This window comes from Carcharodon carcharias, chromosome 7 (assembly GCF_017639515.1).
Source record: "Carcharodon carcharias isolate sCarCar2 chromosome 7, sCarCar2.pri, whole genome shotgun sequence".
Classification (NCBI taxonomy): Eukaryota; Metazoa; Chordata; class Chondrichthyes; order Lamniformes; family Lamnidae; genus Carcharodon; species Carcharodon carcharias.
In genome coordinates, this window is record NC_054473.1 from 16,392,457 (window position 1) to 16,404,804 (window position 12,348).

Consider the following 12,348-nt stretch of genomic DNA (forward strand, 5'->3'; position numbering starts at 1 on the left):
CAACAAGCAAGTTTTTATGATGGGTTTGTTAGTCCAAGCACCATATGTGGAATGGCAGTGTATCCCAGTTAGTGCTAAGTTAACTGGTTGCAGTCAGGACAGTCATAAGGAACAATTAGCAGTTCCCTAGGTCAACAAGGGTAAAATTGCTCTGCGTTCATGTTCCAGATCACTACCCAGTGACTCTTGGTAGAAGGGCATTTGTGAGAATTTTGGGCAAGTACAGGATTGGGCTTGAATGCAGTGCCTCCAAGGATAAATTAGATACTTGATAGACACTATTTGTACAGTAATGGAAATATCTCAGCAAGGAGTCCACATTATCAGGAGAGAAGCACTGAAGGACAAAAAAAAATGGGGGGAGGCAAAAAAATTCAGTTAAATTTAATGTAATATCTAGTAATCAATTTTCATTTCAAATTAAATGTATCCTTCCAGAAATTATATGTTAGTATCTTACTAATTGTGTCCACAGGTACTGCCCCACTTGTAAAAAGCACCAGCAAGCCACTAAGAAGTTTGACTTGTGGTCACTACCAAAGATCCTCGTGGTACATCTGAAGCGTTTCTCATATAATAGATATTGGAGAGATAAACTTGACACTTTAGTGGAGTTTCCTATAAGGTGAGATATTGACTAATTATCGGCTGGTCTGTTCTATTGGGTACTGGAGCATTTATTTTAATTTACTGTATTTTTTCAACAAAAATAATTAAAATTGCTGTTCTGAGAACCTGGGCCACATGTTTTCCACACCAGTGTGTGATGCATAAGAGTATCAGGTTGTGGTTCTCACGTATAATCATTAACAATCACCTGCATGCTTCCTGATCAATTAATATGGAATGGTATTGAACTAAAAATGATTAACAGGAGGAAACTGATTTTTGGAGAGCCTTCTGTTTAATGGAATAACCTCATTGGTGCATTTACCTTTGGAGCTGCTGCTTGATACTTACCTGATCTCTCCCCCAGCAGCACAACATGTTTTTTAATAGCCATCATTTTAGCCTGTTTGAGCAGGCCACTAATGCGGCTTCCTGTTTTCTGGCTTGTATAGACACACATGTTCATCATTGGGAATTAAAAAAGTATTGCAGAAATGGAACAGATTCCATTACATTTACAGCCTCTTGGTCTAGTTTTGCAACATAAACTCAAGATGAAACTTGAATATTAAATTAAAAAGAACAGGCCTAGTTCCAATTTATATATGTGTGTATGCTTTTACTTCATTTAAACAAGGCACCCAGGACTTCCTCTTACCATCACCCTACCAAATCCTGCATTCCCTGGTATTATAGTTACTTTACTGGCTTACCATCTCAGGCCTTGTACTAGCCCCCATTACCTTTTGCAGTTTCCCTACTCATCTGCATCCCTCACCACTTCCTTGGTCACTTTCCCCATAGCAATGGGTCTTTGTAATGACTGAGCCAGTGATACGGTTTTGAACTGCTTAAGATGATGTGATCTCGCCACACTATATCAATATATGGTATTTATATAGTACTAACTGTTATAACTAAAATAATAAGCTTAAAAGGCTCTTTAAGTTAAAGCTAATCTCTCTGAATTTATTACTTCATGGTACCCACTAACTCCTTTGTTTGTCTACCCACTGTTCCATTAATTTGTTGATTCACTATGCCTGTTACCCCATTATTTTATTGACTTGGTCTTCTAGTGTTTACTACATCCCCTTTAATTATTTGGCATGCCTGCTCATCCAATGCTTCATAGATTTGTTGCTGTGCCAACATTCAATTAATATTATTCATTTGTAAATTAATAACTCTTCATTTTTGGTGTCCCCTCTCTAAATTAGTTGATTCAGAAATATCTAATACTCTCTCATTTCACTGGGCCACAGTATCCTTGTATGTGGTATTTGTTCCTTTCACTGTGTTAGGGTTGAATTTTCCTATTGTGGATATAGAGTATAAAGCAAACCCACTAGTTCACGTTCTAATTTAAGTTCTTCAGGTAATTCGGTTAATTTTCAATATCCATTTTAGTGGCAGCTTCTGTTTTTGGATGGATTATCATTAAATCTTAGGGAACATAAAAATTAAACTTCAAGATTGTACAGTTTTTGACTCAGGTTGCATTATAATGTTGTTTCAAAATGTTCCGTTATTGATCTGTCATCCTGTTTGTTAACTTTTCTGCCTATTCAATTTTTGCCAGCTCCCTTATCTCACTGAAATAGAATGAGTTTATTGAGGTATGAGTATCAGTTAGCTTGCTTCAAGGTCTCTGTTTTGCAAAAGGGGGTTGTCAGTTAGCCCTGGTGAAGTAGCAATTGCATGGGTCCAGTGAAGAAATGCATTGGTGAGTCTTTTTAAATGCATATTCTATATTCTTTGAAACATTAATGTTAAATAGTTTTTTTTAATGGGCCTGTAGGGATTTGAACATGTCTGAGTTTGTCTACAACCCCAAAGCCGGCCCTTGCATCTATGACCTTGTTGCAGTAACTAATCACTATGGAGGAATGGGAGGAGGCCATTGTAAGTAACTTACATTTACATTTATTTACTGAAACTTGAAGGACATTAGCAACTAATTATTTGTGAATGTACAGCTATAACTTGGTATGTCTTTCTGCCAACAGATACTGCATATGCTAAAAATAAAATTGATGGACAATGGTATTACTTTGATGACAGTAGTGTATCAGGAGCGTCAGAAGATCAGATTGTAGTAAGTTACATTAACTACAGTACGGAAAATATTATGGTTGTATTTGGGAATTTCTCATTTATAACTGAATAAAATTAATTAAGTGTTTGCATACAACAACGGTATGTCCAGTTCCACAATCTGGGAGCAAACCAATCTGACAGGTGCGGAGAGTCTGCTTTGCATATGGGATTATCATATACTCTGAAATTTCTTTCCTAAACTCGTGTTAACACATATTCCCCCACATTCAGAATATCAATATCATCTAGTCCCCTTCCTCCTTCTGACCAGTATCTGTGAAACGCCTAGATTGTTTTGATTTTTTAAAATTGTTCTCTGGGTGTAGATGATGCTGGCAAGGTCACATTTAGTGTCCATCACTAGCTGATACATTACACACACTATAAATTCATCTTGTCATTGTTGCTGCCAATGTGTCCTGCATAAATAGTGCTATCAGCAGCAGCGTGACTTTTTCTCCTTAAAGGGTTTTCACTCCTAAGTTTCAGCAAGAGCACGTTGGGGAGGTGGTGGTGTAGTCCAGAGACCCGAGGTAAAGCTTGGGGACCAGGGTTCAAATCCCACTGCAAGAGATGGTGGAATTTGAATTCAATAAAAATCTGGAATTAAAAGCTTAATAATGACCATGAAACCATTGTTGACTATTGTAAGAACCATCTGGTTTACTAATGTCCTATAGGGGAAGGACATGAGCCCTACATGTGACCTAACTTGTGACTCCAATGTGACTCTTAAATGCCCTCTGAAATGGCCTAGCAAGCCACTCAGTTGTATCAAATTGCTAGCGGGTCTATAAGGAATGAAACCAGATGGATCACCTGGCATCAACTTAGGCACCAGAAATGACGACAGCAAACTCAGCCCTGTTGACCCTGCAGAATCTTCCTTACTAACACCTGGGGCTTTTGAGCCAAAATTGGGAGAGCTGTCTTACAGACTAGTCAGGCAACAGCCCGACATAGTCATACCTCATGTCCCTAGTAAAAATCACTATATTGGTTGCGACTGCAACAAATTGGCCCTCCACTTGATCCTTTGTTTCGATCTTTTCTATCTTCCTCTACTGCTAGTCCTCCATTGTCAACCTTTGGTCATTGCCCATTAATAATTCCATTTCTCCAGATGCTTGCATGATTTCCACTTCCATTCAAACATAGTTATCTCAAGATTCCATCCTCTACTTTCTTATTCCTCACATACACATGTAAGTGCAGGGTCAACTTCCATATGTATGCTGACAACATTTAGCTGTATCTCTCCACCATTATCCTTAGTACTCTCTACTGTGCGGCTGCCTACCTAACAACAACAGCCTCCAACTAAACAATGGTAAGACTGAAGCTGCACAGTTTAGATCTGCATCAATTCCATCCCCTTCCACAGTACTCACTTTGATGTCCTGTTTAACCTGAGCAAATCCCACATCTAGTCCAACATCAACCACCTACTTCCACTTCTTAATATTTGCTGCCGAAGCTTTCATTCGTCTTTGTTACCTCAGTTTCTTCCAAAGCTGTCTCCTTGTTGACCTCCTGAGTCCCATCCTACAGAAACTCAATTTCATACACAGTCCTACTACCTACTGTAAGGAGGCCCATCTGCATTGCCCTGGTCTTTCGCCGTTCCATTGGCACTGCATCCACCATCAATTCACTCTGTTCAAAATCTCTTGCATTTAATCTTGAATCTGTGTGCCCTCATTCTTGATCCTTCAACTCCTGGAAACAGGAGTACTAAGGTATCCCATTCTTTCATAATTTCAAACATTTGGATTATCTCACTTTATAACCTTCCTTTAAACCTCCTTTGTCTGGGTTTAACTTTGCACATCTTCAAAAGCCTCCTTAAAATTAACCTCACCTTCACTACCCTGCCCAGATTTATGATTGGTGGTAAAGAATTTCTGTGACATTAACTCTTGGTCCTGCCTATCCTTTGGTTCCTTGCAAAGTAAGTAGTTGATGCAGTGCATTAATCTTCAGAGGGTAGTATCTGAGTTCAAGCCAATGGTTCTCAGCATTGAATTTCCATCCAGTCAATCTAGTGAAAGATGTTTTCCTCAAAGGAAAAAACTGACAATGAGTGAGGCTGTTGTGTTCAGTGCATTTCCGGTATTAATAAATCAGCATTAGCAGAGTCTTAGGTTTAAAAAAAGCAAAATTGGGAGGGGATGCCATTTTTTTCCCTCCGCTCTTCCCAACTTTCTCCTTTCAGGATGGTGCTTTTTTTTTTGCTGGTGTTCCATTCCAGCTTTTTGAATCCTCTGGTACCTTACTCAAGTGCCCATTTTTCCTGTGTCTGCATACTGTTGGATTGTTACTAGTGTCTGCTGTGGCTCAGTTGGTGACACCTTCGCCTCCTGAGTCAGAAGGTTGTGGGTTCAAGTCCCATTGCAGGGCTTGAGCACAAAAATCAAAGCTGACACTCCACTAAGAGACTGATGCATTGTTGGAGTTGCCTTTAAACCAGGCCCCCTCGGGTGGATGTGAGAGGTCCCATGGTATCAATATTTATCCATCAGTCAACTCTGCCAGATTACCTGCATTACAAAAGTACTTGGCTGAAAGCAGTTTGGGATATCCTGTGGTTGTGCAAAAAGCTATATACATGCAAGTCTTTCTTTTTAGAAAGGCAATCATAACTGAGCCTGATCCTTTCCTTGCCTAACATCCACAACTGTACTTTCTGTCAAGAGTCACCGGATGGTAATCAGAAACGGGAACTCTTGGCCACAAGCCCAAAGGCATAGAAGCACATGCTGCCCCTGCTGAGATTGCACTATCTGAGACAAAAGGAAACGCTTTTATTTTAAATACTTGTTCTGCGCACTGGCTTCCAAATATGATTTTTTGTAAGCTTATATATTAGTTTGTGAATGCAGTTGGGTAAATATAAAGAACCACAGTCCCTTATACAGTAGGTTCATGTTTTTTAGCTGCAAGTAATAATGGAATGAATGAGGGTTTTGACAGCAGACGAGCTGAGATGGGCAAAGATGGGCGATGTTACGGAGGTAGAAATAGGTGGCCTTAATGATGACATGACTGAGGTCAGAAGCTCATCTCGGGATCATATATGACCCCAAGGTTGCAAACAGACTAGCTGATTCTCAGACTCTTGCCAGAGAGGGATGGAACATAAATAGGAACGTAAGTAGACCATACAGCCCTAGAACCTGCTCTACCATTCAATATAATCATGACTCATCATCTGCTCAACTACACTTTCCTACTCCCCATCCCTTGATTCCCTGAGATACCAAAAATCTGTCTATCCTCAAAGAAACTCAATGATGGAGCATTCACAACTCTCTGGGTTGACAATTCCAAAGATTCACAATCTGAGTGAAAAGATTTCTTCTCATCTCGGTCCTAAATGATCAACCCCTTATCCTAAAAATGTGCCTTCAGGTTCTAGATTCCCCAGCTAGCAGAAACAGCATTGGTGTCTACCCTGCCAAGTCCCTTCAGAATCCTATATGTTTTGATGAGAAGTTCTCTCATTCTTTTGAACTCCAGAGAATATATGCCCACTGTTCTCAGCCTCTAACCATAGGCCAACCTTCTCATCCTAAGAACTAATATAGTGAACCTTTTCTCTACTGCCTGCAATGCAAGTATATCCTTCTTTTAGATATGAAGACCAAAACTGAGCACAGTACACCGGGTATGGTCTCACCGAAATCTTATACGTTTGGAACAAGGCTACTTATTCTTATAGTGTAATCCCCTTGCAATAAAAGCCAACATGCTACTTGCCTCCTGATCCCATCCTGTACAGGTGTGCTAACATTGAGTATACCCAAGTCTGTTTGAACATCAGCATGTAGAGGTTTTACACTTTTTTTCTGTTTTTCTACTACTACTGTCATGGACTAGTCTGTCTCTCAGAATAGTCAAGCAAAAGCCTGACATAGTCATCCCCATGGAATCACAGCTTACAGATAATGTCCCAGACGCCATCATCACCATCCCCGGGTATGTCATGTCCCACCGGCAGGACAGACCCAGCAGAGGTGGCAGCACAGTGGCATACAGCTGAGAGGGAATTGCCCTGGGAGTCTTCATTGTTGACTTTAGACCCCATGAAGTCTCATGGCATCTGGTCAAACATTGGCAAGAAAACCTCCTGCTGATTACCACATACTGCCTTCCCTTGGCTGATGAATCAGTGCTCCTCCATGTTGAACACCACTTGGAGGAAGCAATGAGGGCAGCAAGGGTGCAGGGTGTAGTCTGGGTGGGGGACTTCAAAGTCCATCACCAAGAGTGGCTCGGTAGCACCACTACTGACCAAGCAGGCTGAGTCCTAAATGACATAGCTGCTAGACTGGGTCTGCGGCAGGTCATGAGGGAACCAACAAGAGGGAAAAACATACTTGACCTCATCCTCACCAACCAGCCTGCCGCAGATGCATCTGTGCATCAGTCCTTGACAGTATCGGCAGGAGTGACCACCGCACAGTCATTGTCGAGACGAAGTCCCACCTTCACATTGAGGATACCTTCCGTTGTGCTGTGTGACACTACCACCATGCTAAATGGGATAGATTTCAAACAGGTCTAGCAGCTCAAGACTGGGCATCCATGAGATGCTCTGAGCCATTGGCAGCAGCAGAATCGTACTCAAACACAATCTAACCTCATATCTTTCTCTGTACTCTCATTGCTATCAAGTCAGAGGATCAGCCCTGGTTCAATGAAGAGTGCAGGAAGGCATACCAGGAGCAGCACAAGGCATACCTAAAAATGAGGTGTCAACCTAGTGAAACTATAACACAGAATTACTTGCGTGCCAAACAGCATAAGCAGCAAGTGATAGACAGCGTTAAGTGATCCCACAACTAACAGATCAGTTCTAAGATCTGCAGTCCTGCCACATTGCGTCATGAATGGTGGTGGACAATTAAACAACTCACTGGAGGAGAAGGCTCCACTAGCATCCCCATCCTCAATGATGGGGCAGCCCAGCACATCAGTGCAAAAGAGAAGACTGAAGCATTTGCTACAATCTTCAGCCAGAAGTGTCAAGTGGGTGATCAATCTCGGCCTCCGGAGGTCCCCAGCATCAGAGTTGCCAGTCTCCAGCCAATTCAATTCACTCCACGCGATATCAAGAAACCGCTGAAGGCACTGGATAGTACAAAGTCTATGGGTTCTGACAATATTCCGCCAATAGCACTGAAGACTTGTGCTCCAGAACTTGCCCTGCCCCTAGCCAAGCTGTTCCAGTACAGCTTCAACACTGGTATCTACCAGCTATGTGGTAAATTGCCCAGGCATGTCTGGTACACAAAAAGCAAAGCAAATCCAACCCAGCCAATTACCACCCCACCAGTCTACTCTCGATTATCAGTAAAGTAGTGGAAGGGGTCATCAACAGTGCTATCAAGAGGTACTTGCTTAGCAATAACCTGCTCACTGACACCCAGTTTGGGTTCCACCATGGCCACTCCGCTCCTAACCTAATTACAGTCTTGCTTCAAACATGGACAAAAGAGTAGAACTCTCATGTTAAGGTGAGAGTGACTGCCCTGGACATCAAGGCCACATTTGACCAAGTGTGGCTTCAAGAAGCCCTAGCAAAACTGGAGTGAATGGGAATCGGGGGGAAAACTCTCCGCTGGTTGGAGTCATACCTAGCACAAAGGAAGATGGTTGCGGTTGTTGGTGGTCAGTCGTCTCAGCTCCAGGATATCACTGCAGGAATTCGCCTGCTTCATCAAAGACCTTCCTTCCATCATAAGGTCAAAAGTGGGGATGTTCACTGATGATTGCTCAGTGTTCAGCACCATCTGCGACGACTCATACTGAAGCAGTCCATGTCCAAATGCAGCAAGACCTGGCTAATATCCAGGCTTGGGCTGACAAGTGGCAAGTAACATTTGTGCCACACAAGTGCCAGGCAATGACCATCTCCAACAAGAGAGAATCTAACCATCGCCCCAAGACATTCAAGAGCATTATCATCACTGAATCCCCCATTTTCGACATCCGGGGGGTTACCGTTGACCAGAAACTGGACTAGCCATATAAATACGGTGGCTATAGGAGCAGGTTAGAGGCTAGGAATCCTGCAACAAGTAACTCACCACCTGACTCCCCAAAGCCTGTCTGCCATCTATAATGCACAAGTCAGGAGTGTGATGGAATACTCTCCCCTTGCCTGGATGAGTGCAGCTTCCACAACAGTCAAGAAGCTTGACACTGTCCAGGACAAAGCAGCCCACTTGATTAGCACTGCATCCACAAACATTCACTAGCTCCACCACTGACACACAGTAGCAGCAGTGTGTACCATCTTCAAGACGGCTCCTTAGACAGCACCCCACAACCCTTACCATCTAGGAGGAACAAGGGCAGCAGATAGATAGGAACACCACCACCTGGAAATACCCCTCCAAGCCACTCACTATCCTGACTTGGTTCACTAATGTCCTTTAGGGAAGGAAATCTGTCATCCCTACTTGGTGTGGCCTACAAGTGACTGCAGACCCAAAGCAATGTGGTTGACCCTTAAAATGCCCTCTGAACAAGGGCCATTAGGGATGGGCAATAAACGCTGGTCTAGCCAACAATGCCCACATCCCATGAATGAATAAATTAAAATATATACATATCGCTGTTCCTTCACTGTTGTTGGGTCAAAATCCTGGAACTCCCTTCCTAACACCACATGTACTGCAGCGGTTCAAGAAGGTCGTTCACCATCACCTCAAAGGCATCTGGGGATAAATGCTGGTCCAGCAAGCGAAGCCCACATCCTATGAATGAATTTTTAAAAAACTACCAAAGTGAGTAACCACAGGCTTGCCCACATTATGCTCCATTTGCTACCTTGTTGCCCACTCACTTTACCTTGAATAACCTTGCATGACTTGAGTCAGGTCAAGAAATGGATTAGGAAAGGATCTTGAGGAAGAAACATCAAATGTAATATTGTTTTATGATGATGCCGTACATTGCATTGCCCCACCATCTAAACATGATACTGTGATTTCTATTTTTCCTAGACAAAAGCAGCTTATGTTCTTTTCTACCAACGTAGAGACCCCAATAGCCATTACAACAGTTCATCTGCTTCCTTGAGCACTCCTGCTGCAGAGAATGGTGAGAATAGAAAAAATGAAGACGACAAAATGGATACCAACTAAGATCAAAGTGCATGATTTGCCAACAAGAAATTAGATCAACTGTTTTTGGACTATGCTGCTCTATATCATCAGCACCAGCTGCCTTCAGGGTAGGGGACAAGAACCCTCTTGATAACAGCAACTTTTTTAAAAACAAAATTGGTCAGATCTGGATGACTGGGTGAAGAAAAATAACAGTTGCTTAACCTTTGTTCAGTCATGCTCTGTTTCAGAATCTACTGACTTCTGATGACAATTAATGAATGTCACTGTACTGTAAAATAAACTGCTTTGGAAATTTTTAAGTGAGGTTTTTTCTCATCAATTTGAGATAAAGGTTTTTGGTTTGGTTTATTTTTGAAAAAGGTTGCAGTTTCTACTCAGTTCCTTCCCAGATTAATTTTCTGCCCAATTTGGATTTTTAAGTTATGTCACAAACTTGTATTGCTTGTATTGTTTCTTCTTATCGATATAGTGGTATTTCTTTGCATGAATGACACCTTGCATCTTAACCTGGAAATCTTGCATTATAAATTTGTAGCAGGGCACTGGTTTATTTGTGGTTTGGCTACTGTGACTCCGATATTAAAATTTGTAATATTATATTGTATTATAGGCAGCACAGGAACAGAGGTTTCCAACCCCCAGGTGAGATAACTGATCCAAACCAGCATAAGTTTGCTGGTATGTATTGTAATGTAAATTTCGCATCAGTTTCTTCTAGTCTTTTTGCCCAAACTGGCACTTTGTAAGTGGCTGGTTTTAATACGTATCTCTAAATAAATAAAGACCGCTGATTGGAGCTATGACTTATCTGTCATGTGGGCTCACTGTGTAACTCTAGTGGGAATAGTTTTGTTTTTTGAACACCAAATTTTGATAAAAATGAATTAGAACTGTTATAACTTTTACTCTATGATCTCCTTTTGGTTTCTAGCAAAAAAATTGGAAAGCAGATGGGAAATAATGTAATAAAGCGCTACACACTTCAAGCAAGAACTTTTACAGAAAACACTGATTTTACAGTCTTTTGTGCCCTCTATCGTACATTGAGAAAATTACTCAGTTTTTCTGAAGTTCATCAATTCTCTACTACCCTAAGTCTACCAATTTGTTGTATATTAAAGTTACTGAGTGTGTCCAAATATTCAATTTCAAAATGCACTTAAAAGACTTGACAGCTACTGTCTCTGGCAAAAGTATAAATATCAATACTTGCCTTAGAAAACGCTGAGATTACTTTTTGTACCAATGTCTTTGGCCTGTACACTTCTGCACTCTGGCTGATCCACAGTATTCTGATCTGTTGAAGTCCAATAATCTAACTTTGAGACACTGAGAGCCATCCTCTTCCCTTGCTGAGAGGCACTTTTCCATGCCCCCAGTTTGTTGCCTTGGAGCTAAAATGTTCCTGGAATGTGACAGCTGATTTTTGCCCTCCCCAAGCCAGTCCAGATCTATCTGTCCCTTTCATCCTTAAGCATTCAGTCCTTTCAAACCGGTCAGTCACACTGAAATTAAACAAATGGCCTGCTGCCCTTGCTCCCAAACCTGCCTGCCCTTTTACCACTCTTCCCTTCACCTCTAACCCGGCTGAATCTGAATAGTGCACAATTATGCTTCTTGATGTGCAAAACCACAGATTTTGGCTAGTATTTAAAAATTCTAAAGCTCTATCCAGTTCCTTGCTGAATGAACTGAAAACTTTTTTAGCCAGCACATAAGTCTTAAGAAGAGGGAGTGCAATTTTATGTTTAGTCTTAGGAAATGAAGCTGGGCAAGTGGATGAAGTAGCAGTGAGTGACCATTTTGGAGATAGTGACCATAATGCAGTTAGATTTAGCGTAATTAGGGAAAAGAATAAAGATAGAACAGAAGTAAAAGTTCTAAATCGCGGAAAGATAAATTTTACGAAGCTGAGGTGTGATCTGGTGAAAGTGGGCTAGTTACAGCTACTTGAAGGGAACCGAGTGGGAGGCATTCAAAAGTGAGATTCTGTAGGCAAAGTGTAGACATTTCCCCACAAAGAAAAAGGGTGGTGCTATATCTAGAGCCCCCTGGTTATCTAGAAGCATACAGGGTAAGGTAAAGCAGAAAAAGAAAGCTTATGACAGTCACAAAAAATAAATATGCTAGAAAACCTAGGCGAGCATAGACAATACAGGGGTGAGGTAAATAATGAAATCAGGAAAGCAAAAAAAAAAATTGACAAGTAAAATCAAGGAAAACCCAAACATATTTCATCAGTACATTAAGAGCAAGAGGATAACGAAGGAAAGAGTACGGTCCATCAAGAATGTGCAAGGTAGCTCATGTTGATGCAGAAGATGTGGGCAGGGTTTTTAATGAGTACTTTGTCTCTATCTTCACAAAGGAGAGGGATGATGCAAACATTCTAGTTAATGAGTGTGAAACAGTAGATACAATAAGCATAATGAGAGAGGAAGTACTGGAGGGGCTGACATTCTTGAAGGCAGATAAATCACCAGGGCCAGATGGATTGTAT

At 41.5% G+C, this 12,348-nt stretch overlaps 1 protein-coding gene across 2 annotated transcripts in view; it reads left to right on the forward strand.

Moving 5' to 3' along the window:
- usp4 (ubiquitin specific peptidase 4 (proto-oncogene)) overlaps window positions 1-10,143 on the forward strand; it is an 81,162-nt gene extending 71,019 nt beyond the window's left edge. For both annotated transcript variants that reach the window (XM_041191771.1, XM_041191772.1), the window contains 4 exons: window positions 476-625; window positions 2,411-2,514; window positions 2,619-2,707; window positions 9,723-10,143. In XM_041191771.1, coding sequence (XP_041047705.1) covers window positions 476-625; window positions 2,411-2,514; window positions 2,619-2,707; window positions 9,723-9,863 — 484 coding nt within the window. In that variant the 3' untranslated portion in view covers window positions 9,864-10,143. The remainder of the gene's footprint in view (window positions 1-475; window positions 626-2,410; window positions 2,515-2,618; window positions 2,708-9,722) is intronic.
- The last annotated feature ends 2,205 nt before the right edge of the window (window positions 10,144-12,348 follow it).